Here is a 25,587-nt window from a genome sequence, read left to right as displayed (position 1 = left end):
ACTTCTTTGTACTTAAAAATTATGTAAGGGTTGCAAGCTCAACAGCACATAATTAATTGTCACATGCAAAACCCCATCTTTAGGACAATTTTGTATCAGAGGTCAGCAATTAAAGTATCTAACACTTTTAATGGGCAAAATCCTGTTGCATGAATTTATGGTAGCGTAACCTGTTGGAGTTTTTACAGCCTTGCATACTGCCTGGAGAAAGTGTGTCTGGGAGAGACCTTTCTGGGCTGGGGTGACTGTCAATCTATCCAGGACTAACCAATTGTGCCCTCCTGCCTCTGAGTTCAAAGAGAGCCCTGCCTCTTTGCTAAGTGTTTCCTCCCCTCTCTTTCGTCATGTTGAAAGCAGTCATGTTTGATCGGTTCACAACTGTTAGTAAAGGAAATGGCTTTTATTCTTTCTCCTATTAATTTCTCTTATTTATTTATATATTTTATTTTATTTTATTTTATTTCTACACCGCCCATCTGGCAGCCAAGGCCACTCTGGGCATTTTACAAGTGCCAAGTAAGTACCAGTAATGAGAAAAGAGATGGACTGCCCTTGGAAACTTGAAGCTATTCTACTCTGTGAATCCCTGCACTTCTGCTGTGCAGCTAAAGGGATCTAACCAAAATTAAAAACTCTGATATATAACCCAGACCAGGCACAGGAAATTTAAAAATCAATGGAACACTTCTTTACCCTGCCCATGCCCCATTTCATGTTCCAAGACTCCCTAGGCTGCCTTTTCGCTATGAGGAAGCCTTTGGGGGGGCATGTCTTGGGACTTAGCGGGGAAATAGTAAAAATCACTGCTGGATTGCCACTAATGCAATTGTGGCTACTAGTTGTGATTGGGGGTGATTTCTTTTTACTATTAAAGGCACCTTCCTCAGATTCCAAGGCCGCCAAAGGCTTCCCCGGAGCAGAAGGAGTCCTAAGGAGCCTCACTAGTTTAAATTATATATTTTCTTTAATATTTAATAGTTAAATTAAATAATTTGGCACTGATTCAGAATACGCTGTGTAAATTTATGCCAATAAAATTTTGCTCAGTGTGTTCTGTATATTAGCCCTGCAGTGGCATCTCTGGAAAGAGTTGCTGTATCTGGAAACCACTGATCTACAAGTAGGATTTAATATGCGAATTACAGTATGTGTTTGTTAATGCACAGTGTGATAGCAAAATAGTGTATACTGTCACCTGCACATACCACTTCCTTTACTCACAGATGAGAGGTGTCCTTCATGCTTTAATATTTGTGCCTCCTATGGACGCCAGCCATAGAGGCACAATGAAAAATGGTTCGTGATGTATACAGAGGACATCCTTGTCTTGGAGTAGCAGACAGTGTCTCAGCTAATTAAATTAATAGCCCTCTCTGTATAAATTTATGGTCTGGCGTTTTTGTTCTCTTTTAGCTTCCTATGATTCTAATCAAGTTTTTGTGCTGGGAACATTCTGATTAAAATGTGTGGACATGTTATTTTAATTGATTGCAGGAACAGAATGTTAATTTTCATCTCTTCATTATCCCCTCTTCAGTACCCTACAAGATCAGGAACAAACATGCTATGAAGAGAGGGAGGAGGAGGTTAACACTTGATTCACCACACCACCATGCATCTAATAAAAATTAACCATCCAAATCTGTTGTTGAATTTTGTTGTGTTAGTTTACATTAACACCAGTGGAACCTTCTGGAGAGCTTCTGAGGAATGTTGACATTTGTTGAGACTGTGTCATCAAATTTTTCCTTCAAGAATAAAGTTAATACTTCTGTTTGTCAGTTACTCTTGAGATTTTAATAGGTCAGTGTGAAATGTCAAAAAATGATCAGTTTGGGGAGAGCTGCTCATTCATCAGATTTCCCATAGCCATTCCCCTAAGGACAGCCCAAAAAGTATAGAGAGTTGTAAGTTAATTCTTATTACCAAGGCAGTTCTAGCAAATTCTATCTGCATGAGAAGCAAGATCTTTGTAAGGCTATGGAAAAGACAGGAAGATGAACTTATTAACTGGAAGACTTGGGAGACTGGTTGGAATGCAACACAAGCTGGCACATCAAATGTCAAGATAGCCATGATGAGGTCCAACCTCCAGTAAGGGAGAAATAATAAAAACAAAGGGCACTCACCAGCCATTCAAGAACAAGCCACACCACATTAAAAATAAAATTAATATAAGAAGAATAACTTGTAACAATATATTGTTGCTGGTAAAATTAATTCCTTCTGCTCCAGCAACTGGGAGGATTACAACTGAGCTCAGAGGCAACAGGGATGTCTGGCGTGGGGGGAAATGGCATCATGCCATTGCCAATCAAAAAGTCCTGGTGTCCTGCCCTTGTAAGCCCTGTGTATGAGGCTGAAGCAGGAGAGTGGAATGGAGAGACTGCACTCATGCAAACCACTATGATAGATATTTTACATCTCTTCTGTCAGGAAGGAAAACAAAGAGATTATCTCTCATAATATTTCATCAGAGACTTGTTTTACAAAGAGCTATTACCAGCAATCCCTTAAGGATCTTAAATGTTAATCTTAAACCCAATTTTCCTGGCAGATTAGGCCTGAACACTTAAGAGTTAACCAATCTGGTAAAGATGAATGGTTGCATTACCACTTTTTTTGCATATAAACTGTATATAATTCAGGCAGTAGATACCACATTATATCTAAGTGGCTGTTCTGTAGCTGCAAGATTGTTATGAATGAAGGTGATATGTTCCCAAATGATTTATAGAACTAGGGGAAGAAGGCCTACTCTCACACACATACTGGTCTTTGTTAATAACTAAACAGAAAAGGAATCTTGGTGTTGTGCTAGGAAGCATGCTTAAAATACCGACATACTTTGTGGCTGTTGGGTCAATTGGAAAGAGAATTGAAGTAAAACCGATAATGCTATGTCTATTCTGTTCCATCAGGTGAAACCCAGTAGTATAGTCAGTACAGTCTAAGGTCAATGTTTAGCACAAACAACTTAGGCCCTATGTGAGACGCGAGGCGAGTGGGTAGAAGCTCTCGCCGGAGTGTCATCCTGCCTCAGGAGAGAACAAGAGGTGCAAACAGACCCGCTTGCATCACCTGTCGAGACGGTACAATGGGTAGTGGACACCCGCGAGCTAGAACGGGGTTGTCTAAAATGACAGTAGCCACTCAAACTGAGAGGGAAATGGCGGGAAAAGAAGAAAGGGGCAGAACCACCATGGAGGTGGGAATAGGGGATATAAAAGGAACGCGGGACGATATACTGGGGGGTTGGGAGTTAATATGGGTGGTAGATCCCTGGATCGGAAAGGGTGAAAAGGTCTGGGTTCCCAGGGAGGAGGCAGACTATAGGAGAAGGAGAGGTCTGCCTCCACGACCCTCATATTGGGGGCGACCTGGAAGTGTGTGAGTGGCGCTGGAGGCTAAGAGAAGAGAAGGAAGTGGTGGAAAGAGAGTAAAGAGACGAGCATGGAGACTGGAGGAAGCCCAGCGGAGAGGGTTCCTGTCGGACCGTGGGCTCCCTTACGAGGAGATGAGGACCCCTTCTATCTAGAGGGGAGAGACGAGCAGACCATACCATTATTAGAACCGGGAACAGACACTTTGGACTTGGATGGCAATAATCCATCCCTGGAACGATTTAGAATATAACCTGTTCATCAAAGATGTTTGGATACCCTCGGGGGACCTATTGGCAGCAAGAGACAATGTTAGCGTTGACTTAGAGACAAAGGATTTGATGTTTAATGTTCCAATAAAACGCAGTTTTGATTTCGCACAACAAGAGACTCCAGTGTCTATGTCGAAGCCAGGAGAGGCCATATTTGAACCCTCACACCCTAGTACAGATGAACATAATCCAAAAGCATAGTCATAGACAGCAGGGGTCAATGCCCAGTCTTATGAGTCAAAACACATCATTTCTAAGCAGGCAGCTCCACAGCAATGTTAAAACTATCTCGAATCAATAAGCCGCAGAGCAAAATATCAACAAGAGACAGAGAAACCGATTTCAGAAGTCTGGAGTCATATACATCAGAGCCCTCATGTCAAGAATCAGTATGGCCAGCAAAGTCCAAACAGAGATAATGTTTCCAGCAGCCTCTCCAGAGTGTAACTGAGCTGCCCTGGACCACATGCAGATTTCAGCTGTGGGCAGTTCAGAATATGGTCCTCCCAGAAGGTGGACTTACCTACCAAGGAGTTGCATATTCACAAGGTGTCCCCCACTCTCGCAGAGACCTCTCCTCAACTCTCTTGGACTTTGAAAAGGTGTTGCCTCCTCTTTCCAGTTCTAGACTCTCTGCCATTTTGAGATGGGTTCCTGCCACCCCCTCTGAGGGAACAGGCATCTCAGAGGCAGTCTTGTCCTGCATGCTGTTTGGTCATGGAGGCTCTTGATTCTCTTCTGAAAAGAATCCTTCTGGTAGAGGTAAAACATCTATATAAAAATATGTGGTGGGAGCACATTTGAAATGCTATTTATAGTTCTGTGTGTTCATTCTGAATTTTACAGTTACAAATCAAATACTTTAATAATTCAGTATTTAATAGTAAAGAGTAAAGAACTTGATAGTTTCCTAATGTGATTTCTTGAGGTTCATGGCATGCTCACCGCTAGATGGCACTTTCTAACCACAACTTTAATTTCTAAGCCCACAGAAATTCATTAAAACATTATTTCAGCTTTATCTTTCTCCCTAACATTATACCCCAAACACCTTACTTCACAGATCATTCCCTCTATTTAGCCCTGAAGAAGTCAATGTGTCATACTTTATTCTACTAGATTTTTCACAATATCCAAACTTAATTACTTCAGCTCTTAATAGCCCTTTAGTTTGTTGGGGGGTTGAGAGAGCTAGTAATAGCTTGCATCAGTGCTGTTAACACTTATGACATATAAACATGAAAAGGGCTAACCCAGTTCCTTTTGCTTCCTGAGGTATAAAACAAGATGGCATCCTCTTATCCCAAGAACAGAAGATGACTTGGCTGGCAACTGAATTCTGCTTTATCAATCATGTGAGGGAACCTGAAGTAGCAAGATAGATTAGGAAGTACAAGGTGAGCCAAGTAACACACATTGTTTTTACTAAAGCTCTGGCCCCTAGCATCTAGCACATGGGGAGCCTGTTTCATTCTGCCTAACTGGAAGATCAGCTCTGAAGCCGAGTACAGATGACCAGTGCAGTGTAGATGCCTGTCTAAAGCTGCAAAAAACAAGGAGTGCGTTGTCCAGCATCTCCAAGGCTTGACCAGAGTTTAGCTTGATATTGCCCCTCTCTTATCTTTTGTGAGGGCCACTTTCCACCATTTTAGAAGACCTCGGTGGTGAAGACTTGTTCCTTGTGCCACTGAGGAGGGCCACTCACAATCCTCCTGCTTGGATCACTTTGCAGGTGTCCACCTCTCTGCCTTTGCCCATCTACCTAATTGATTCTTGCTATATCCCAAGGGCTCCAGCTGCAATATAGTCAGGGATGCAGATGTTTTTGAAGTTTCAATCCTTCCTCCCCACTGAACATTTTGGCTATTTATTTAAAATACATTTACCCCACCTTAAAAGGAGTCAAGACAGCTAGGACCGATAGTCATTGTAACTCAAGAACATCTAGAGCAGTGGTTATTGGATTGCAACTTCCTGAAACCCCAGCCAACACAGCTGGTGGTGAAACCTTCTGGAAACGGCAGTCTAAGAACAGCTGGGTTCTCCAAGGTTGGGAAGCACTGAACTAGAGGAAGTTACCTGCTAGACCTTGCCTTTAGGTATGCTGATGACTGCAGCTGCTGTGAGAATTGTGTAGGATAACAGTCTGAAAAACCTGTGTGGAAGTTGTTTTAGCTTTACCAGATAGTATAAAATTTTAACTCTGAAGTGATAAAAAAAGAGCCAATGTAGGAGATATGGTCAAAAAGAAACACAAAATAAGTTAATGGAAAACTAAGACTAAAAGCATGTAAACCTTGCTGCTGTTCTGAAGATAATGTCTTTTGAGCCTTTAGTGGCTGAGCCTGATTCATTCAGGCTAGCACATGATGAATGTGCAGCAGTATTTAATGTGGCCAAGAAAAAAATTATATTAATACCCACTGGTATTAGAATCGATATTATTTAATATAGTGATTACTTTTTTTACTAGATATATACTGATGTACTAGTTTTTATTCTAGTATTAGAATGTACCCAGAAAATAGACTTATCTCATATTTGCCTGTTTACGTTCTTTGGTTATTCTTTTCTACTGTGTAGTTTTTTAAAAAATTTTAATAGATTTGTTAGGTACCTGTCAAAAGGATGTGTGGCATAAAACATAAGGTACTGTTAGTGTGGAGTATGTTATATCAGAAAACCCCACAATGCTGTGAAGCCTGGATCAAACCCGATGTGCATACCATGCTCTTGAAAAGACATTAATGCTGGGAAAGGTGGAAGGCAGCAGGAAAAGAGGAAGGTGAAATATGAGATGGACGGATTCCCTAAAGAAAGCCACAGCATTGGGTTTGCAAGAGCTGAGCAGGGCAATTGAGGACAGCTTATTTTGGAGATTGTTGATTCATAGGGTCACCATATGTCAGAGGCAACCTGGGGTTGAAGAGGGTGGGCTTCAGAACTCGCACACTACCACCCCCACCTCTCCTTCCTTTCTTTCACCAAAGACACAACAAAACCCAGCCTCCTGTTCATTCTTAACTAGGACAATGGCGTAGAAGATAAATGATTAAAGATGTTGTTGGTAGATCTACCACAACTTCTGCCACATGTCATTGCCATTTCCTGCTTCCAAATATTTCTCCATCAGCAAAAACATTACCACAGTATAGAATTTCCTATTTATGTCAAATCCTCTGCTAATTCTATTATTGCTTGCAAGGATAAATTCACTAAGAATTATTTATCTACCACTATCACAGCATTTTTCTAAACACTTATTTTTATTAAATACTTTTGCTTTTTTTTTCAAAACAATAGCTTGGACTCTTTAGTGTCTGTCAATATTAATAAGTGATGTTTTGGGATTTTCTAGAGAATTATATCATGAATTACCTTTAAAAACAATGTTCCAAATTTTGGAAAGTGAGGATGCTTCCAGATGAGGCTTTACAGTATGATTGGTATGCTTCATTCATGGAATATACCGGTAGTTGGGAACAAGGCAGTGGGGGCCATCTAGATGATGTTATAATCATCTCATATTTTTCCATGCGTTATTATTTTCTCCTTCCACCAAAAGATCTAGGAGCCGTCTATCAGACACATGCACACTTCATTCAACCCAGAGCATGAATTATTTGGACTACAACTCACCGAGCACAGCCATGATCGTTGGGAAAGACAATAGTAGGTGATACCTTTTGAAAGAATTAGACCACTATAACAAACAAACAAGATAGCGTTTGACTCCACACAAATCTTCAAGTCTGCCTTATGTTTTTTTCCCTAGTGATCTGATAAAGGTATTGGGTATGCAGTAAGGTGTAGTGGATAGGGTGGTGGATTATGACTGAAAGCCAGGTTATGAATCTCCACTTGATGGAAAAAAGAGGTTACTTACCTGTAACTTTGGTTCTTCGAGTGGTACTCTGTGAATTCACACTAATGGGTTAATCTGCGCTTGCGCAGAAGGTCTCGGAACATTCTAGAGCTTAAAGTAACACTTTTGGCTCCGCCCCCCCAGGACCTCATGGTCCGCCCGCCCTAACAGCCATTCAGTTCCCCAAATTCCGCTGCTGCTCTAAAGGCGAGACAGCCGTGACGGAAAGTGGGGAGGACGGGCGGGCCGTGTGAATTCACAGAGTACCACTCGAAGAACCAAAGTTACAGGTAAGTAACCTCTTTTTCTTCTTCGTGGACTCTGTGAAATCACACTAATGGGTGACTAGCAAGCTTACCTCTGAAAGGAGGAGGGAAACGTCACGGCAGCACAGCCGACAGGACAGCCCGGCCAAACCTCGCATCCTCCTTGGCTCGCAGGTCGAGTCTGTAGTGGGATGCAAACGTGGAGGGCGTGGACCACGTGGCGGCTTTACAAACGTCCTGTAGTGGGACTCCACGGAGAAAGGCCGTAGAGGCCGCAACAGCCCTAGTAGAATGGGCATGAACAGATGCCGGTAGAGGCTTCTTAGCCAGTTCATAGGCCAGACGGATGACCTGAACTATCCATCTGGAGACAGTTTGCGGAGACACTTCCCGACCTCTATGGGGTTGCTGGTAAGAGACAAACAGGCGCTTGGAGAGACGGAACGAGGAAGTCCTTTGAACGTAGAAGGCTAACGCCCGACGAACGTCGAGAAGATGGAGGGATTTCTCAACCGGAGAGGTAGGTTGGGGAAAGAAGGTTGGCAGGACTATGGGCTGCTTGACATGAAAGTCTGTGGTGACTTTGGGCAGAAAGGACACGTCAGGGTACAAGACCACCTTGTCGCGGAAAAATTGCAAGAAAGGTGGGTCGGTCCTCAGGGCAGCCAATTCAGAGGCCCTTCTGGCTGACGTAATAGCTACCAAGAAAACCACTTTGAGGGTAAGGAGGCGCTCCGAAACCGTAGCAAGCGGCTCAAAGGGTGGTTTTGAAAGACAGTTTAAGACTGTATGGAGGGACCACTGAGGAATAGGATTAATTGTAGGTGGACGAAGGCGTACAACCCCTCGAAGAAAACGTTTGATCTTCGCGTGTCTAAATAACAGAGCACTGTCCGCCTCTGGCGGTTGATGGGCTATGATGGCGGAGAGGTACACCTTCAAGGTGGAATGAGACAGGTTCATCTGGAAAAGGTAAGCCAGAAACTGTAACACAGTATGGAGCGTAGTGGGCGACGCGGGCAGTTGATGAGAAGAGGTGAACTTCAGGAAAGCCTTCCACTTGCTCCCGTACAGGGTGTCAGTGGACGGCTTACGACAATGGGAGAGGACGTGGGCTACCATGGGACTATCCTCCAGGCGGTGAGGTGGAGTGATTGCACGTCCGGGTGGTAAGTTGTCCCTTCGTTCTGGGTCAGCAGATGCGGAAGGTAAGGTAGCCTGACGTACTCCGTCGCCCTCGAGATGAGCCTCGCGAACCACGGTTGGCGCGGCCAAAACGGAGCAATCAGAATGGCATTCGCATTGTCGTCGCAGACTTTCACCAGTGTCCTCAGTAGGAGGGGAAACGGTGGAAACATGTAGAGAAGATGGTGGCTCCACGTCACCATCAGAGCATCGCCCTGCGAATTCAGGCCGTGACCGCCCCTGGAGAAGAAGATGGGGCATTTGGAGTTGAGGTGAGTGGCGAAAACATCCACCACAGGGGTTCCCCATCGCTGGCAGAGTGTTAGGAACACCGCATGGTCCAGCACCCATTCGTGCATGGTAACAGCAGTCCTGCTGAGCCGATCCGCAAGTATGTTGTCGTGAGTGGAAATGTATACAGCGGATGGAAAGACATGATGTTGGAGACACCACTCCCATAGCTGGACAGCAAGATACAGGAGGGAGAAGGAGTGGGTACCGCCCTGCTTGTTGACATACGCGACAGCCGTCGTGTTGTCCGAAACAACCTGAAGGGCTGTGCCCCTGATGATGGGTAGGAACGCCCGGCAGGCCTTGAAGATGGCGAGAAGCTCCCGATTGTTGATGTGGAGAGCAAGCTCCTTTGGAGACCACCGGTCGTGGACTTGCAGGCTGCAACAATGGGCACCCCAGCCGATGTCGCTGGCATCCGTCGTGATGCGAGTTTGTAGGGCAATGGGGGCGAAAGGGCGTCCCATGAACAGATTGTCCGGGTTGATCCACCACTTCAACTGCTCTGACAATTCCCTGGACACCAAGAGTCTCTTTTTGGGGAAGTCCCAGAGGGGGTTGAAGAGTGACAGGAGCCACACCTGCAGCGAACGAAGCTTCAGTCTCGCGTGAGGGATGACCGAAGTGGTGGAGGCCATAAGGCCCAGTAGCCTCTGAGCAGTGTGAGCGGTGACATGATGGAGAGGGCGGAATTTCTCGATGAGAACAGCCATCTTCTGCGCTCTTTCTAAAGGGAGGAGTGCTCGGCCGGTCCGAGCATCGAGGGTGGCGCCTATGTAGGAAGCAACAGGCGAGGGAACAAGGACGGACTTCTTGTAGTTCACCTGCAGTCCGAGAGTTTTGAGGAGGCGGAGCACTGTAAGGGTGTGACGCTCGGCCTGAAGCCTGGAGTGAGCAACCAGTAGCCAGTCGTCGATGTATGGGAAGACGGCTATGCCCCTTGTTCTCAGGAAGGCCGCCACCGGGGCCATACACTTCGTAAAGACTCTGGGCGTGGTGGAAAGTCCAAAAGGCAGAGCGGAGAATTCGTAACATCTTGACCCCAGCGAGAAGCGCAGGAAGCGACGATGGTCGTGCCTGATATTTATGTGGAAGTAGGCGTCGCTGAGGTCTATGACGACGAACCAGTCACCCTGTCGCAAGAGAGGCAGAATCCTTTCCAAGGTCACCATCCGGAAACGACGATAGGCAATGAATTTGTTGAGACGCCTGAGGTCCAAAATAGGACGGAAAGAGTCGTCCCGCTTCGTCACCAGAAAATATCTGGAGAAAAAACCAGGATTGGCAGGATTTGGAAACACCCTGGTTATTGCATGCTTGTGTAACAGGGTGGCTACTTCTTGCTTTAGAGGGTCGGATGGGGGGGTAAGAACTAGACGGGGAGGAGGCGTCTCCAAAAATTCTATCGCGTAACCGCGAGCGATGATAGAAAGGACCCATTTGTCTGAAGTGATGGTAAGCCAACTGGAGAGGAAAGGGGACAAGCGGGTGGCGTAGGAAGGAGAGAAAATGGCCGTAGAGCAGTCAAAGGCCCTGTTTATTCTTACGGTCGACCTTTTTGAAGGTGGCACGTGTCCTGTGTCGTTGGTCATGTCTAGTGGTGTAGCCGGAAGAAGGAGAATACCTTTGCTTGTAGGGATAGGATTTCCCTGGCTGCATAGCCGGGGGAAAGGATGGGCGCTTCCAAGGGTAGCGTTGTTTGTAGAACGGTTGAGCAGCATAGGATCTGGCAGCCTTTTTAGCTTCATGGAGGCCCTTCAGGATCTCGTCCGTCTTGGGATCAAAAAGACCCGAGCCGTCAAAGGGAAGGTCAAGGATACGGGCCTTGGAGTCCTCAGGAATAGCTGCGGACTTGAGCCACGCCTGTCGCCTCATGGCAATACCCGTCATTAAATTACGGGATGCAGCATCCAAGATGTGACGAACCGTGACCCGTTCCTGACGAATGAGCTGTGATGCCTCCTGGTGAAGAGAGAGGCCTCTCGGTTGCAGCTCATCAGGTGCAGCCTGTAGGGATGGTAGAGCTAAATCCCATAAGTGTTGGTGGTACGCCGCCATAGCGGCAACATAGTTGGCAGCTCGCACGATTAGAGACGAGAAGGCATATGAACGGCGACCAAATATGTCCATTTTCCTCCCATCCTTATTATTGGGGGATGCGGCTGATGCAGGCCGAAACTTAGACTGGGCGACGTCGACAATAAGGGAATTGGGAGCAGGGTGTTTTACCAGGAAATCCAGTTCAGATCCCTGAATCCGGTATAAGTTCTCGACCCGTCTGGACATTTGAGGGGTAGAACAAGGTTTGTCCCAAGGTTGCTTTAGGGTGCGCAACAGTGAAGGAATGAATGCTAGACGCATGGGTAGGTTCTGATCCTCATCAATATCGCCGTATACCTTGTCGGGGACCGCTTCAGGCGGGCGTTCGACAGGGAGTTCCAAAGCGGAGGCTATTCTATGTATCAGTTGGGAATAGCTAGGGAAGTCGGCCGCAGGAGAAACCGGGTTCTTATCAATGATGGCAGAGTCCGGAGTGTTATCATTAGGAGCCGAAGTATCCGAAAAAGAGCATTCGGAGGAGGAGTCCTCGGGATAATCAGAAGGGAGGGGCGGGGGGAGCGGGAGTTCCGGCATGGGAAAAACGGGGGCCGGTATCGACTTGTCTCTGCGTTTAGAGCGCTTCTTGCCCCTCGGTCCGGTGTCGGTACCGTGCTCGGTACCGTGTCCTGTACCGTGCCCGGTATCGGGATCGGTATCGGTATCGGGGAGATCCAATTGAAAAGAGTCCGAGTCAGAGGAAACGTGGCGGCGCTTCTTCTTTCGCGGTTTCGGCGGTACCGTGTCGCGATGCCGCTTCGGTTTAGGTGGCGGTGCGTCGGTACCGAGAGGCGCGGTACCGATTCCGGTATCGGTGGTGGTACGACGTGGTATACCGGTCGGTATGGTCTGTTGCTCTGCCTTCCGTGAGGAGGGTCCTCCCGGTATCGGCTTAGAACCCTTGACTCCGATATCGTGAGGGGACGGTACCGAGTGGGCGTGTCGTCGTCTACCCCTATCGGTATCGCGGGCCGACGGTACCGACGGTACCGAAGAGACGGAGGAGACCGACGAGGAGGATGAGGAGTCGGATGAGGAACTCCGCGTAGCGAGGCTGTAAAGGAGCCGCGGGTCATAGAGCTTTTGCATCTGTTTCCGCCATTTTCTCAAATAGCTCTTGGAAAGCTTGAGCGGAGCGGTTTTGTCTTCCATAGCCTCCTGCCTCTTACGTTTCTTGGGGCGAGAATGTCGAGCCCCGTGGGGGGAGACCTTCGGTCCCGAGGGGCTCGGAGACCGGGAATCTCTAGAGGCTGTTTCCAAATGCTTCGTCTTGGCTCTCTTCTTCCTAGGGGATGGGAAGAAGGGTGTATCCGGCGTATCGGTCAGTAGTGGCAAGGATGGTGGAGAAGAAGCTACCGACGACGCTTGGGAGTGAATCTCAATAGGAGATTGCGGAGTAAGAGCAGGCAGGGAAGGCGACGGTTGGAGCTGAGGCGTGGCCGCCGGAGACGGCGGGGGAGGAATGGCGGCCGTGGCCTGGCTCTTAGGAGGCTTAGATTTTTTAGAAACCTTCTGGGTAGACGTAGCTGACTTGCCATTAGCCCTAGTTTTAGGGCCAGGTGCAGGAGCTGAATCTGCAGGCGCAGAGGACGCTGCCATAGCAGGTGCGGTGAGGGATTTCTCCCAGAGCGCTGCCCTGAGACGTTGCTCTCGAAGCCTTAAGCCTTGCCGGGTAAAACGTTCACAATGGCGACAAGTCTGGGGGATATGGGACTCCCCAAGACAAAATAAACAGTAACGATGGCCGTCTGTGGAAGGGATCTTTTTAGAACAGGCGGCACAGCTTTTAAAAGTAACTTTAGGTGAAGATGGTGCCTTGGAGGCCATAAAGGAGAAAAAGGCGGGAAAACAGTCCAAGAAATAAGGGGGGAAAAAAAGGGGTAGGGGAGCGAGGGGAGCCCTCAAAAACAGTCCAAAAACTCCCCTAATAATAAAATGAAGTAAGTACTTCCCTTGAAGCAAGAATGCGGAGTCCAAAACTCAGGAATCTTCAGATCTTTCCAATCTTTCACGGAGCTCTAGCTAGGAGACCTAACTGCAGCAGCGGAAAAAATGGAACTGAATGGCTGTTAGGGCGGGCGGACCATGAGGTCCTGGGGGGGCGGAGCCAAAAGTGTTACTTTAAGCTCTAGAATGTTCCGAGACCTTCTGCGCAAGCGCAGATTAACCCATTAGTGTGATTTCACAGAGTCCACGAAGAAGAACTCACTGGGGGGAATAGAACTGGTAAAAATATCTCACTCACCTTGAAAGCTCTATTAGGATTGCTAGAAGTCAGTTCTGACCTGACAGCATGTAACTAATAAAGCTGTCACCTACCCTTGTATTTGGATTGTGTAAAAGGACTACATGGCCCTTTTTAATTTTTTTGTTTACATGAAACCAATGGTGTAAAGGCAGTTTTCACAATTAGTTGGCCACCAGTTATTTACCCAGTTGCACAATTGGTTGTGCACATAGTACACAACTAGAGGACTTGGGGATGTGCAACAGAAAGATGGCAAGTTGACTCCCACTGGCTGCACTGCAAATTTGGAATGGGTTACACCACTGGTTCTTAACCTTGGGTTACTCAGGAGTTTTGGACTGCAACTCCCAGAAGCCTTCACCACCAGCTGTCCTGACTGGGGTTTCTGGGAGCTGCAGTTCAAAAGCATCTGAGTAACAAAGGTTAAGAACCACTGGGTTACACCACCATTTTGAGGACTGGTTTGCCCATTCTTAATGATATATCAGTTTTACAGCAGTATTCTGTCATCATGTAAAACAAAGGAGTATTTGACAATAAATATTCTACACATTTCCTCTCTCTTATTCTGATCTATATCTGTATTTCCATACTATTATAAAAATGATTGTTTTCAATTAGTTAAATGCTGCCTCTCACCCAGGATTGCCAAATTATTATTGCAGATTTATGCTTGCTACTGGAAATTATATTAAGTATTGGTGGCCAATTGCTGCTAATTTACAACATGGTGCTTGTGTTTCTTGATGTATGCCCTCTGAAACACAACTGACACATTGTTAAAAAGCAGCAATTTGCCACTAAGACCTATGTAATTTCCCATATGCAAACATAAATCAGCAGTAGGATTGCATACATTACTATATATACAGTACCATAAATTTCCAGTTAGTTATGTGAAGCAGGAGCAGGATGGCATCTGTTCAGCCACTGTGATTTCTCTCAATTTATTTTCTATCGTACGTAGATGATGATAAGTGCGGAATGGCTCTTTTTATCCTTGAAGATGTGAAGGACCAGTTTCTCCTCCCCATTAATGTAGTTTTTAAAGTAATGAAATTAGTAAATTTTACTCTTTTAGTTAAGTCTGAATAATTATCATAGGCAAATCTTTTGCTACAAAAATTCAGCATGCTTGAGTTCAGTTGAAAACTACAACACATAATCAGTATTCATGTATTGATATGCTAACAAATATTCTTCCATTAGATTCAGATGGTATTATGGACTATCTAAGTCAGCCTTGTCCAACCTCATACTCTCCATATGGGACAATTTTGGACACTGTATAAGTGCACATTTCAATGGAGCCTGTGCAGTAGAAGACCCTGGATAGTAAAATACGTTTGCCTCAGCCACCCTAAATAGAATTCCTCCACTTGATGCCTAGATTCTCAACTTGTACCCTTAATTGTGGTCTTCCTATTGCAGACAAACAAAATGTATGAATATTAATATAAACATTAGCTTTGTTGCTGACTTTTAAGTGGAAACTCAGACAATCTGAAAGACAAAGCATTAATGAATTTATATTTGCTTCTATCTGTGAAGTTAAACATGGCATATAGTATGAAAATTGCCCCGGACAGTCTTATGGATGAGAAAGCAATAGTCCAAATCCAGTTGATAGGTCGAGCAACAGCAGACCCACAGAACTAGTTCACTTGCCATTCAGCATTTGATTGAATGGCTTTACTCCAGTTCAGATTCACAATCAGATTTAGGCCAGTGATTTTAAACTTTATGTGTATTTTCCTTTTGGTTTCAAATATAGAGTAGAAGTTAGTGTTATAAGGAGAGTGGTAACATGAGCCGGGTGAAAAATGAGCATTTAAGAGAATGTACTGTATTGGTGCTGAGATGATTTAGATAAAGATCCTGAATATTATTTGTTATGCAGATAGTAAGATAAGTCAGAGACAGGGGGCTGAGAAAAATCCGTAGAACTATGTTTTCAGGAGTGAATGGAGATCTGTTATTGATTGGAAGTGGAAGGCAGAGATTTTTTAGACAAGGCAGAAGGTGAAGTGTTGGAAATTTCACCATTTGATGCAAAAGCAGTAGTTGCTGCTCTTGAATGAATCTGTTTAGAAACTGAAGATGGAGGCTGAGTATCAGAAACTGGCATCTGTATCAGGCAAGCCTGAGTTGATATTGAGTGGAAACGCCAAACTTCTGGGGTTGGAGTGGGGACAGTGATTGGTGTGGCCAATGCTGAAGAGGCTGAAGAAAAAAAGGGACAGAGGTTGAAGAGGTAGCCATTGTGAAGTCCAGGATCAGTACCAAAGAGACCAGCGTGCTCCACCATGAATTTCTAAATTATCTTTGTTCATGAGTTTGCGACAACTGTAACATTTTCAAAAATCTGCCTTGGTTATTTGTGGTAAGAATAAATGTTCAGGGCTTTCAGAAATAGGTTCAGTTAGGTAAAAACTAACCGAGAGAGTTGGGAAGACAAAATGTATGGACTTACTTGAAGTGTTGTGTAATTTTTAAGTTTACTTTTGAGCAAACACAAAGAGACATGTGGGATTTTGATTCCTTTTTTTTAATAATAATAAATTGTGCCAGCAGAAGCTTTCGAAAGTCACATGATAAATAAATAACAGTTAAATTGAGTTCCTGAGGAAGAACCTACCACATAGAAGAATGTCAGATAGATGTAAATATAAAAACATGGCATTAATATATAAAAAGTACTAATACTGAATCTTTCATAAACCACCACATCACAAGCACTGCATATCTCAGAACACTCCTTTCATACAAATGTAAACAAATACACAATCATTTTGTTTAGTTTAGCCTGATGGATTTATATATGCTGTTCCTTTACATATTTAAACAAAGGGTAGGATATGATAGGCTAAAATGTTAAGGAATAATATGTGGAATAATATAGGAAAAAAATGATGCTTCGGATTTAAAAACTTAAAGCAAAACCACAGTGGAATATTGCCCTCAAGGGTTATTGCAATCAATTGTTTTTAAAAAAAGGACTGTTAAACTGAATTAAGGATTTTGGGAAAAATCTATTTAGGCATATATAGAATATAAATGAAGATATGTATGGCTTAATTATCTTTAGTATTCCATTATCACTTTGAATAATATAGCTAATAAAATGCATATTTTAAACAATTAAAAATAACATTTTAAATTATGCTTGCATTTTGATAGAGATGAAAGATTAGTATGGTCCATCATAATATATAAGGATACAACAGACCAGATATAATCAGGGTCAGCATTTGGGTATTTCACTTAGACATCTAAGGCTATAGCCCCAAATATATAACTTCTGTGTATATGTGGTTAGAACAGGTCTGTCTCGTTAATTAAGACAGAGTAATTCACAAATCCTAAAAGACTTGCAACAGAGTCAGAAATTACTATGATGTTCGTAAATTATGATCATTTTTACCTGATCACATTATGGCAAGCTATGCCTCCCAGAAAAATCTTTCTCTTTTGATTTCTTATATTGAAGATAGTACCCATCTCTCATTTTTTACAATCTATAAGCTTTAACCATGCAGTTTCTAGGCCCTGAAGCAAATCACAGAAAAGCATCTAGCATTACAAGGTATCTTTATGGCCTTTGTGACTGTCTAAAATGTAAGGCCCAAATAAAAACGTCAAGGGTACATATAGTGGTTTTGCCACCACATGATATAATCGTAATAATCAAATGATGCACCTGGGGAAGACCCCATAGTTCAATGCCAGAGTACATGTTTTGTTCCTACAAAGTCTGTTGTTCAATCCCCTGATGACCCAGATAAAATGTCTCAGATAACAGGGTTTGGAAGACTTTTGCCCATAAGAGACTGTTGGCTAGAATTAGCAAGTTTGGTGGACCCAAGAGTCTGACTCAATATAAAGGCAACTTCATCTCTTTGATACACTCTAAATATATTGTCTCTTATTTATCCTTAACATTACTGTACTAAGATTTCAATTATTTTTAAGGATAAAACATAAGGCTCCTGAATAAAATTTTAAGGCACAGAGAATTGTAAATTCTTGTCTATATATTCTTCATAAACAGACACTAAATGGTATGGTTAAATACTATATGGGGAGTTTCAAACAACTGAACACTGCACTATCATGTATTTGATGAGTGGGGCCAAATATTCTGGCCTCACAATGATTTTAAAAGCAATGTTTTGTAGTTTATCCTTCTTTGGAAGGATAAATATTCTGTTAAAACAAGCTCTCCCTTGAATAAACTCACCACAAATCCATAATCTGAATATAGTTCTGTAATTTCTTTTAAAAACACGTAATGGTGGCACACAGCAATAATGGAAAAACCATCCACACAATACCTTTTTCACCACACACATTCTGAAGTTCTAAAAATTGTAGTTCTTCTGAGGGGGAAAAAGGACACACAGGGCCTGCCTGTGAATGGCAAGAAAATGCTAATTTCAAACAGAATAAAACAAAATAATCATAGCCCATGCAACATTCTCCACATACCAGTCACTGAAATCACGCCCCAGTTGACACTTACTCATACTTTGATCATACTAAATTCTAAAACTGTTTTCAAAAGGAAATAAAGCAGCTTCAAAACTTATATCAGGATTTTGAAATGTGGAAACATACGTATAAAGGTAATGGTGTAAATCAAACTGGCACCAGTACATTCAGGAGACTATACTGGACTTTTCTGTCTCTCTTATTAAACATTATTGCACAGAGACCTTTAATTACATGTTCTTCAGTTTTACATATTCTTTTAAAATGTGACTTAAGTGCGGTGGATCATTTTTTTTAAAAAAGGAGAAAAGAATAACAGCAGCATGATTTGTCAAAGTTAATCCCTATAATTTAGTAGGAAAAACACAACTTTGCTATAAACAAATATAAGTGCTCTTTGCTCACTTAAAACAAAGCAAATCCAAAAAACAGCAAAATGTGTGGAGGCCTGAAAATGCTCAGAGAATGCAACAGACCCAGAAGATCTAGGAAGGGTAATGCACTATCTCTTGGTAAGTATGGTGAACATCTGGATTTCAAGTGCACTCATCACTTTAGCTATTTACAGTACTAAATGGCCTAAAATCAGAACCAGCTTGGTTCTAGACCCTTGCCCTGCAAGTCCCTGTCTCCCCAGACCTGTACTACCCTCAGTGGGAATTCATCCCGAGTAAGGTCTATATAAAGAAGACCCTATGTACTGTATATCAATAAAGTGTTCAGGCATTTTTTAAAAACACTCTGTACAATATTTTACACATATACAGGTTGACAGGCTCCAGTCTGATCAAGTCCATCTTTATTTTCTATATCAGAATTCTCAGACTGGCTTACTTCCAGCCCAGAAGGCTTTGGGTATCTAAATGGGTATCCATTGTCATCAAAGAACCTTCGGAAAGTGAACTCATAGAAGGCGTGTTCTGTGTGTTTGCCACTAGAAGAGGTCTGTGGATCCCACACCCTGGCACTATCTTCGTTAGTGTTATCCCAAGGACTGTCTTCTTCCACTGGGTCAAAATTTGAGGTGTCCATGGGATGGCTGATCTTCGGGACATATGGAGCTGGCTGCCTGCGGATATCAGTGGAGAAGTCTATGGAGTCAAAGAAAGGGTGAGCCTTGATATCATCTGCTCCGTTTCTTCCAAGTCTCTCTTCAGCAGAGCAACACAGTTTTGTGATCAGGTCACTTGCTTCAGAGCTTAGCTTGACTTGGGAGGGAATGTGCAGTGTATTCTCCCAGTTTATCACCTGAAGAGCCAAAATATACAGTTAAGCAGTTGGTCCCGATGATTGTTCTGCTTTTTGTCATATCTTCTACGCATTATCAAATAAATTAGACACAGAGGTTTATTTACAGTGGTGCCTCGCTTAGCGATCGCTCTGCTGAGCGATAAAATTGCTTAGTAATGGGGTTTTGGCCATCGCCAGAGTGATTGCTTAGCGATGGCCCCTATGGGGGGAAATCGCTTTGCGATTATCGCGGGGAAGCGATCATGGCAAAGCAACCCTTTTTGCACAGCTGATCGGCGGTTCCAAAATGGCCACCTGAAAAACAAAATGGCCGCCCGCTGTTTTGCCTCGCTTTAGAGGCACTGAAAATGGCCACCCCTATGGAGGATCTTCGCATAAGGTCAGTTTTTAAGCCCATAGGAACGCATTAAACACGTTTTAATGCGTTTCTATGGGCTTTTTAAAATCGCTTAGCGATTAAATCGCTTAGCAATGTTTTTCTTGGAATGGATTAACGTTGCTAAGTGAGGCACCACTGTTTTTGACTGATTGATTGACTGACTGACAGATGGATAGTGGCAGTAAAGAGTAAGCAATGAAGTAAGTACTGTATATTATATTGGCATGTTCCCTGCTACCCCACTTCTTTCACCATGATCACCCTGAGATCTGGGAGAACAATGTTACATTATTATACTCTTCCCACAGTGATCAACCATATGCCTATGGGAAGCTCCGAATCAGGCCAGGACTAAAGCAATTTTTATATTCCTTAGAAAATGGTATTCAGGGGCACCCTGCCTCTGATACTGGATGTAATATGTAGCCATCATGACTGATAGACATTGATAGTCATATCCACTATGAATCAGAATAATCCATTAAAAGGCTATTCAAGTTGGCAGCCATCAGAGGTGGCTAAGTTCCAGTTTGTTTGTTCACTATGCATTAATTATCTGTAATCAACTTCCCACTGTTCTACTTTATTATACAACCCCAGAACCTAGTAACATGTGAGACAGAAAAAAAGTTATTGCTCTCTAATTTCTATATACCATACAAAAATGTATACACTTTTATCACACCCTTCTTTGCTTGCATTTTTCACCTAAGCTAAAAAAAGCCCTAAGTTGTAATATTTCTTAGTAGATACTTCACCCCCACCCGTATCATTATGGCTGGTACTGTACAATGTTTCCAGCTATACAAGAGCTTCACTGATCCTGCTTTCCAAAAATAAACAAATATTAAAAAATCCTTTATTTGTCTAAACCACGTCTTAATTACCGTATTTTTTGCTCCATAAGACACACTTCCCCCCCCCCCCAAATGTGTGTGTGTGGGAAAGTCTGTGCATCTTATGGAACGAAGGCGGAGATTTCGCCCCCGTTGGCCCCGTGGGGGGGAGCGTCACAAGGGTCAGAGTGAGCCTTCCCAGACCCTTGTGCCGCTCCCCCCACCCCCCATGGGGCCAGCATGGGTGAAATTGCCAGCTTCCAGGTGGGGGGAGCATCACAAGGGTCCGTGAAGGCTCACTTGGACCCTTGCGACGCTCCCTCCACCCCTCCACAGGGCCAGCACGGGTGAAATCGCCAGCTTCCAGGGCGATTTTGCCCCCGCTGGACCCGTGGGGGGTGGAGGGAGTGTTGCAAGGATCCGAGTGAGCCTTCCCGGACCCTTGTGCTGCTCCCCCACCCCTATGGGGCCAGCGCGGGTGAAATTGCCAGCTTCCAGGTGGGGGGAGCATCGAAAGGGTCCGGGAAGGTACACTCGGACCCTTGTGACGCTCCCTCCCCCCCTCCACGGGGCCAGCGCGGGCAAAATCGCCAGCTTCCAGGTGGGGGGAGCGTCGCAAGGGTCCGTGAAGGCTCACTCGGACCCTTGCAACACTCCCCCAGCCCCCCATGGGGCCAGCGCGGGTGAAATCGCCACCTTCTGGCACTCTTTTGGGGCTTGGGAAGCCTCAGAAGAGTTCCCGAAGGTAGTGATTTCGCCCCCTCTGACCCCCGGGGGGGGCAGGGTGAGTCTCTAAACGGTCCTGGAACACACCCTAGGACCCTTTAGAGACTCACCCTGCCCCCCAGGGGTCAGAGGGGGCGAAATCGCCACCTCTGGGACTCTTTTGAGACTTGGGAAGCTTCAGAAGTGTCCCAGAAGGTGGCAATTTCACCCCCTCTGGCCTCCGGGGGGGGGGCTGGGTGAGCCTCCAAAGGGTCCTAGGGTGTATTCCATAAGATAGACCTCTCCATAAGGCTCACCAATTTTTAGGAGAAGAAAACAGATTATTTTTTTCCTGTTTTCTTCTCCTAGAAATTTGGTGCGTCTTATGGAGAGGTGCGTCTTATGGAGCGAAAATACGGTAAATACTTCAACAGTAAATTCAGGCTGTCATTTAAAGAAAGCAGGGAAGAAGGGGACAGACAATGGATTTAGATATAAACTTCTCCCTAAAATACCCAGGTGATTTATAGCAACTACCAGTTTCAAATGAATTTACCTTCAACTGGGTTTCTGTGGGAGACGGAGCCAGAAAGGGAGGTTGCCCCACAAGCATCTCAAACAGAATCACACCAACACTCCACCAGTCACAAAGCTGAGTGTATCCTAAAAAGTAAGCAAGAAAATGTGCTATTCAGTTCATAAAAAGCAGGACTGTGTAGCACAAGTTAATTTGATCAACACCCCCCTGCAAAATAAAAAGAAACAAGGATAGTCAAGCTTATGGTTTCCTCTCAGAAGAATGAACTATGGCAAAAAAAATTACAATAGAGAAGTCTGATTTATGTGCCTTCTTCTGATCGTTGGCAGACAACCTTCTATGGAAAGTAAACTGGATATTTACAAGTCTTGCAACATTTTATCCACTACATGAGTGAATAATAGCACAGTGCAAAGAATCTCGATTTCTGCACCAAAATGTCTACATTTTATTTTTATTTATTATTTTATTTATTTCATTTATACCCCGCCTATCTAGTCAATTGTGACCACTCTAGGCGGCTTACAACACACACTATAAAAATTAAACATATAACATATAACATATCACATAACATAATTTGCATAAATAAAAGATAAAATAAAATTTTTCCCAAAGATGGGAAAAATTGTCAGTTAGATGTAATTCTGTCTACTTGTCTCGGAGTAAGCCCCTATGAATTCAATAATATTTACTTCTGCGTAAACATATGCAGGTTTGTACTGTTTATCACTTCTGTCTCCATAATCTTTTAAAGTTGCTATATTATACTTAATTTCACTGCTCCCAAACTGCATTTCTCTGAATCATAGACTAATGAACTTGGAGGTTGGATGGCATATAAGGTCATCATGTTCAAACCCTGCTCAGTGCAGGAATCAAAGTACAGTATATCTAACAGATGGCTGTCTAACTTTCCCTTGAATGCCTCCAGACTTAGTGTACTTACTACCTCCTGAGATAATTTGTTCCACTGCCGTACTGCTTAGGAGGTTTTTCCTTATAGTCAACCAAAATCTGGTTTCCTGTAACTTGAGCCCATTATTATATACCTCAAAATGCCAGATGCAGGGGAGGGGTATCAGGAGACAGGTATCTAGTTGTCTGGTGTGCTCTCAGAGGCATCTAGTGGGACCACTGAGATACATGAAGCTGGGCTAGATGGGCTCTTGGCCCGATCCAGCAGAGCTCTTCTTAGGTTCTTATTATGTGTCCCACACTCTGGAATGATTGCAAACTAGACATGGGCATGAACTTTGGTTCGTGTCAGTTCATATGCGTAGCACCACACAAAGCTTCCCACCTGGGATCTCCTACTTACCAGCTGACGCGGACTCCTCTCCTCTTCCTCTTTGGCTGTTTGACCAGACTCTGGCAGGAGCACAGGCTTTCCTGCCCCACCTCCTTGGCTGATCATCCACTTAGACAAGGAGGCAAGACAGGCAAACCCATGCTCCTGCCAGGGACTGGCCGAACTCCTGAAGAGGAGGAAAGAACATGATCTGACGGGTAAGTAAATCATTGGCCGGGGAGGCGAGGGAGGAGAATGCAGCACCAACAGCACAAACTTCTGAACCGATGTTTGTGCCCATCTCTATGCTGCTCCTCTGAATGACAACCTTTCAAGTATTTGATGAGTGTGATCCTATCTCCCCTCAGTCTTCTTTTCTCAAGGCTAAACATGCCCAGTTCTTTCATTCGTTCCTCACAGAGCTGGTTTCCGGTCTCGTGATCATCCTCCAAACTTGTTCGTTTGTCAGCATCCTTCTTAAAGTGCAGTGTCCAGAACAGGACATGATATTCAAGATAAGGCTTAATCAGTGCTGAATAGAGAGTGATTAGTGATTTGGAGACTACAGTTCTGTTAATGAAGCATAAAACAGCATTTGCCTTTTTTGCAGCTGTATCACACTGTTGTATCATATTCAGCTTGTGATCTACAATAATTCTAAGATCCTTCTTGCATTTAGCATTACTGGGTGAAGTATCCCTCATTTTGTATGTGTGCATTTACTGTCTTTTTCCTAGAACTTTGCATTTATCCCCATTGTATTTCATTCTTTTGTTTTCAGCCTGGTGGTCGAGCCTATCAAGGTCTTTTTGAATCAGGCTCGAGTGTATCAAGGTCTTTTTGAATCAGAATACAGGTTGCTGTCCTCTGAAGATGCCGGCCACAGAGACTGGCGAAATGTTAGTGTAATGTTCAGCCCTGCCCTCACCTGTCCGTCACAGCTGGGCAGTGGAACAGCAGCCAATGAGGGGACGGAAGGTGGTGCTAAAGGGGGAGGAGCTGGGATATAAAGGGGTGTATGGTGTTTGAGAGATCAGTTTTGACAGAGATAGAGTTTGAGCTGAGAGTCTGAGCTGAGAGTTTAAAGTGATTAGTAGTTAGAGTGAGTGAGAGAGCCTGTCAGTGTGAAATAGTCTGTGTGAGCCAGTGTTTTTATTAACAGTGATTGACTAATTGATTTTTACCTCTGATTTACCATTATTCTTTTTGTAATCAATAAACCAGTTTTTCTTTTTCAAAGTTACACTTGTCCTTTTATGATTTTTAAGGTTAAGTTGGTGGCAGCAGAGGTTTTTAAAGTGAAGTAGCAACCACTCTGTGAAGGATGAGGGTGGCTGTTACAGTTAGGAAGAACAACCTTCAGAACACAGCCAAAGAGCCCGAAAAACCCAGAACAACCATTTTTGAATTTTGTTTCTGTTTTCCAGTCTGTAATTCCTTGGTTCCTCCTTTTTGTTATTCTCCTCTTTTTCAAAGACAAGAATAACATTAGCTCTCCCCCAATCATCTGGCACTTCATCCATCCTATATTATTTCAAGAAAATAATAAGACAGTGGTTCTGAGATCTCTTCAGCCAGTTCCTTTAATACTCTTGGATGCAGTTCATCTGGCCCAGGAGATGTGAACTCATTCAAGGCAACAAGGTATTCCTTGACTATTTCTTTATTGGTCTCAAGCTGCAATCTTGTCCCTTCCACTTGTACTGTACATATACCGGGAGGGTCATAGATTGTTTTTTGAGAAAAGACCAAATTAAAGTAGGGTTTGAGCACTTCTGCCTTTTCTTTGTCATTTGTCATCACTTTTCATCCCCACTAAGTAGCTGAACCACTGTTTATTTTCTCTGTCTTTTGCTACAAATGTACCTGAATACAGTGGTGCCTCGCACAACTATTGCTTCATACAACGACGAATTCACACAGCGATGGGTTTCTTTGAGGAATTTCCCCCATCGTTTAACGATGTTCTCTATGGGGGAATTTCACTCAACGATGTCCCTTTTTCGCTCCTGTAAAAGTGTCTTAAACTGTTAGAAACCTGTTATAAATGCTTGCAATCATTAGCCCACCTCCTGAACCCTATGCAAACTTAATTTGGTGTTGTTCTGAGTCGTCATTAATTTTTGGTGAATTTTTTTATTCTCCATTGAAAGCCTTTGTACGGTCAGCATTTAAAACAGGTTTCTAACAGTTTAAGACACTTTTACAGGAGCGAAAAAGGACTTCGCAAAGCCATTGAAATGCATTGAGTCGGCTTCAATGCATTTCAATTGGGAAACCGGGTTTCACTCAACGATGTTTCCTATGGCGATTTTCGCTTAAGGACGGCAATCCGTTCCAATTGTTCTTGGACTTCAACTCCCAGAAATCCTGGCCAGCAGAAGTGGTGGTGAAGGCTTCTGGGAGCTGTAGTCCAAGAACATCTGGAGGCCCAAGGTTGGGGACCACTGGATTAAACAATTACCAAAACTCTCAACAAAGCAGCTAGT

The 25,587-nt window shown here is 43.9% G+C and overlaps 1 protein-coding gene and 1 long non-coding RNA gene across 3 annotated transcripts in view; one reads left to right on the top strand and one right to left on the bottom strand.

The window, feature by feature from the left end:
* The first annotated feature begins 1,566 nt into the window (after positions 1-1,566).
* On the top strand, positions 1,567-24,016 carry LOC110083541 (uncharacterized). The gene is made up of 5 exons (XR_013543383.1): positions 1,567-3,347; positions 3,483-5,052; positions 7,221-7,327; positions 18,914-19,208; positions 23,880-24,016. It is a non-coding gene; the product is annotated as an uncharacterized LOC110083541 (long non-coding RNA).
* Positions 16,137-25,587, bottom strand: part of LATS2 (large tumor suppressor kinase 2) — a 64,978-nt gene continuing 55,527 nt past the window's right edge. For both annotated transcript variants that reach the window (XM_020802029.3, XM_020802030.3), the window contains exons 7-8: positions 21,826-21,932; positions 16,137-19,346 (exon numbers count right to left, since the gene is read on the bottom strand). In XM_020802029.3, coding sequence (XP_020657688.3) covers positions 18,852-19,346; positions 21,826-21,932 — 602 coding nt within the window. In that variant the 3' untranslated portion in view covers positions 16,137-18,851. The remainder of the gene's footprint in view (positions 19,347-21,825; positions 21,933-25,587) is intronic.

Source organism: Pogona vitticeps, chromosome 3 (assembly GCF_051106095.1).
Source record: "Pogona vitticeps strain Pit_001003342236 chromosome 3, PviZW2.1, whole genome shotgun sequence".
Lineage (NCBI taxonomy): Eukaryota > Metazoa > Chordata > Lepidosauria > Squamata > Agamidae > Pogona > Pogona vitticeps.
This window is presented reverse-complemented; position numbering and strand designations above follow the sequence as displayed.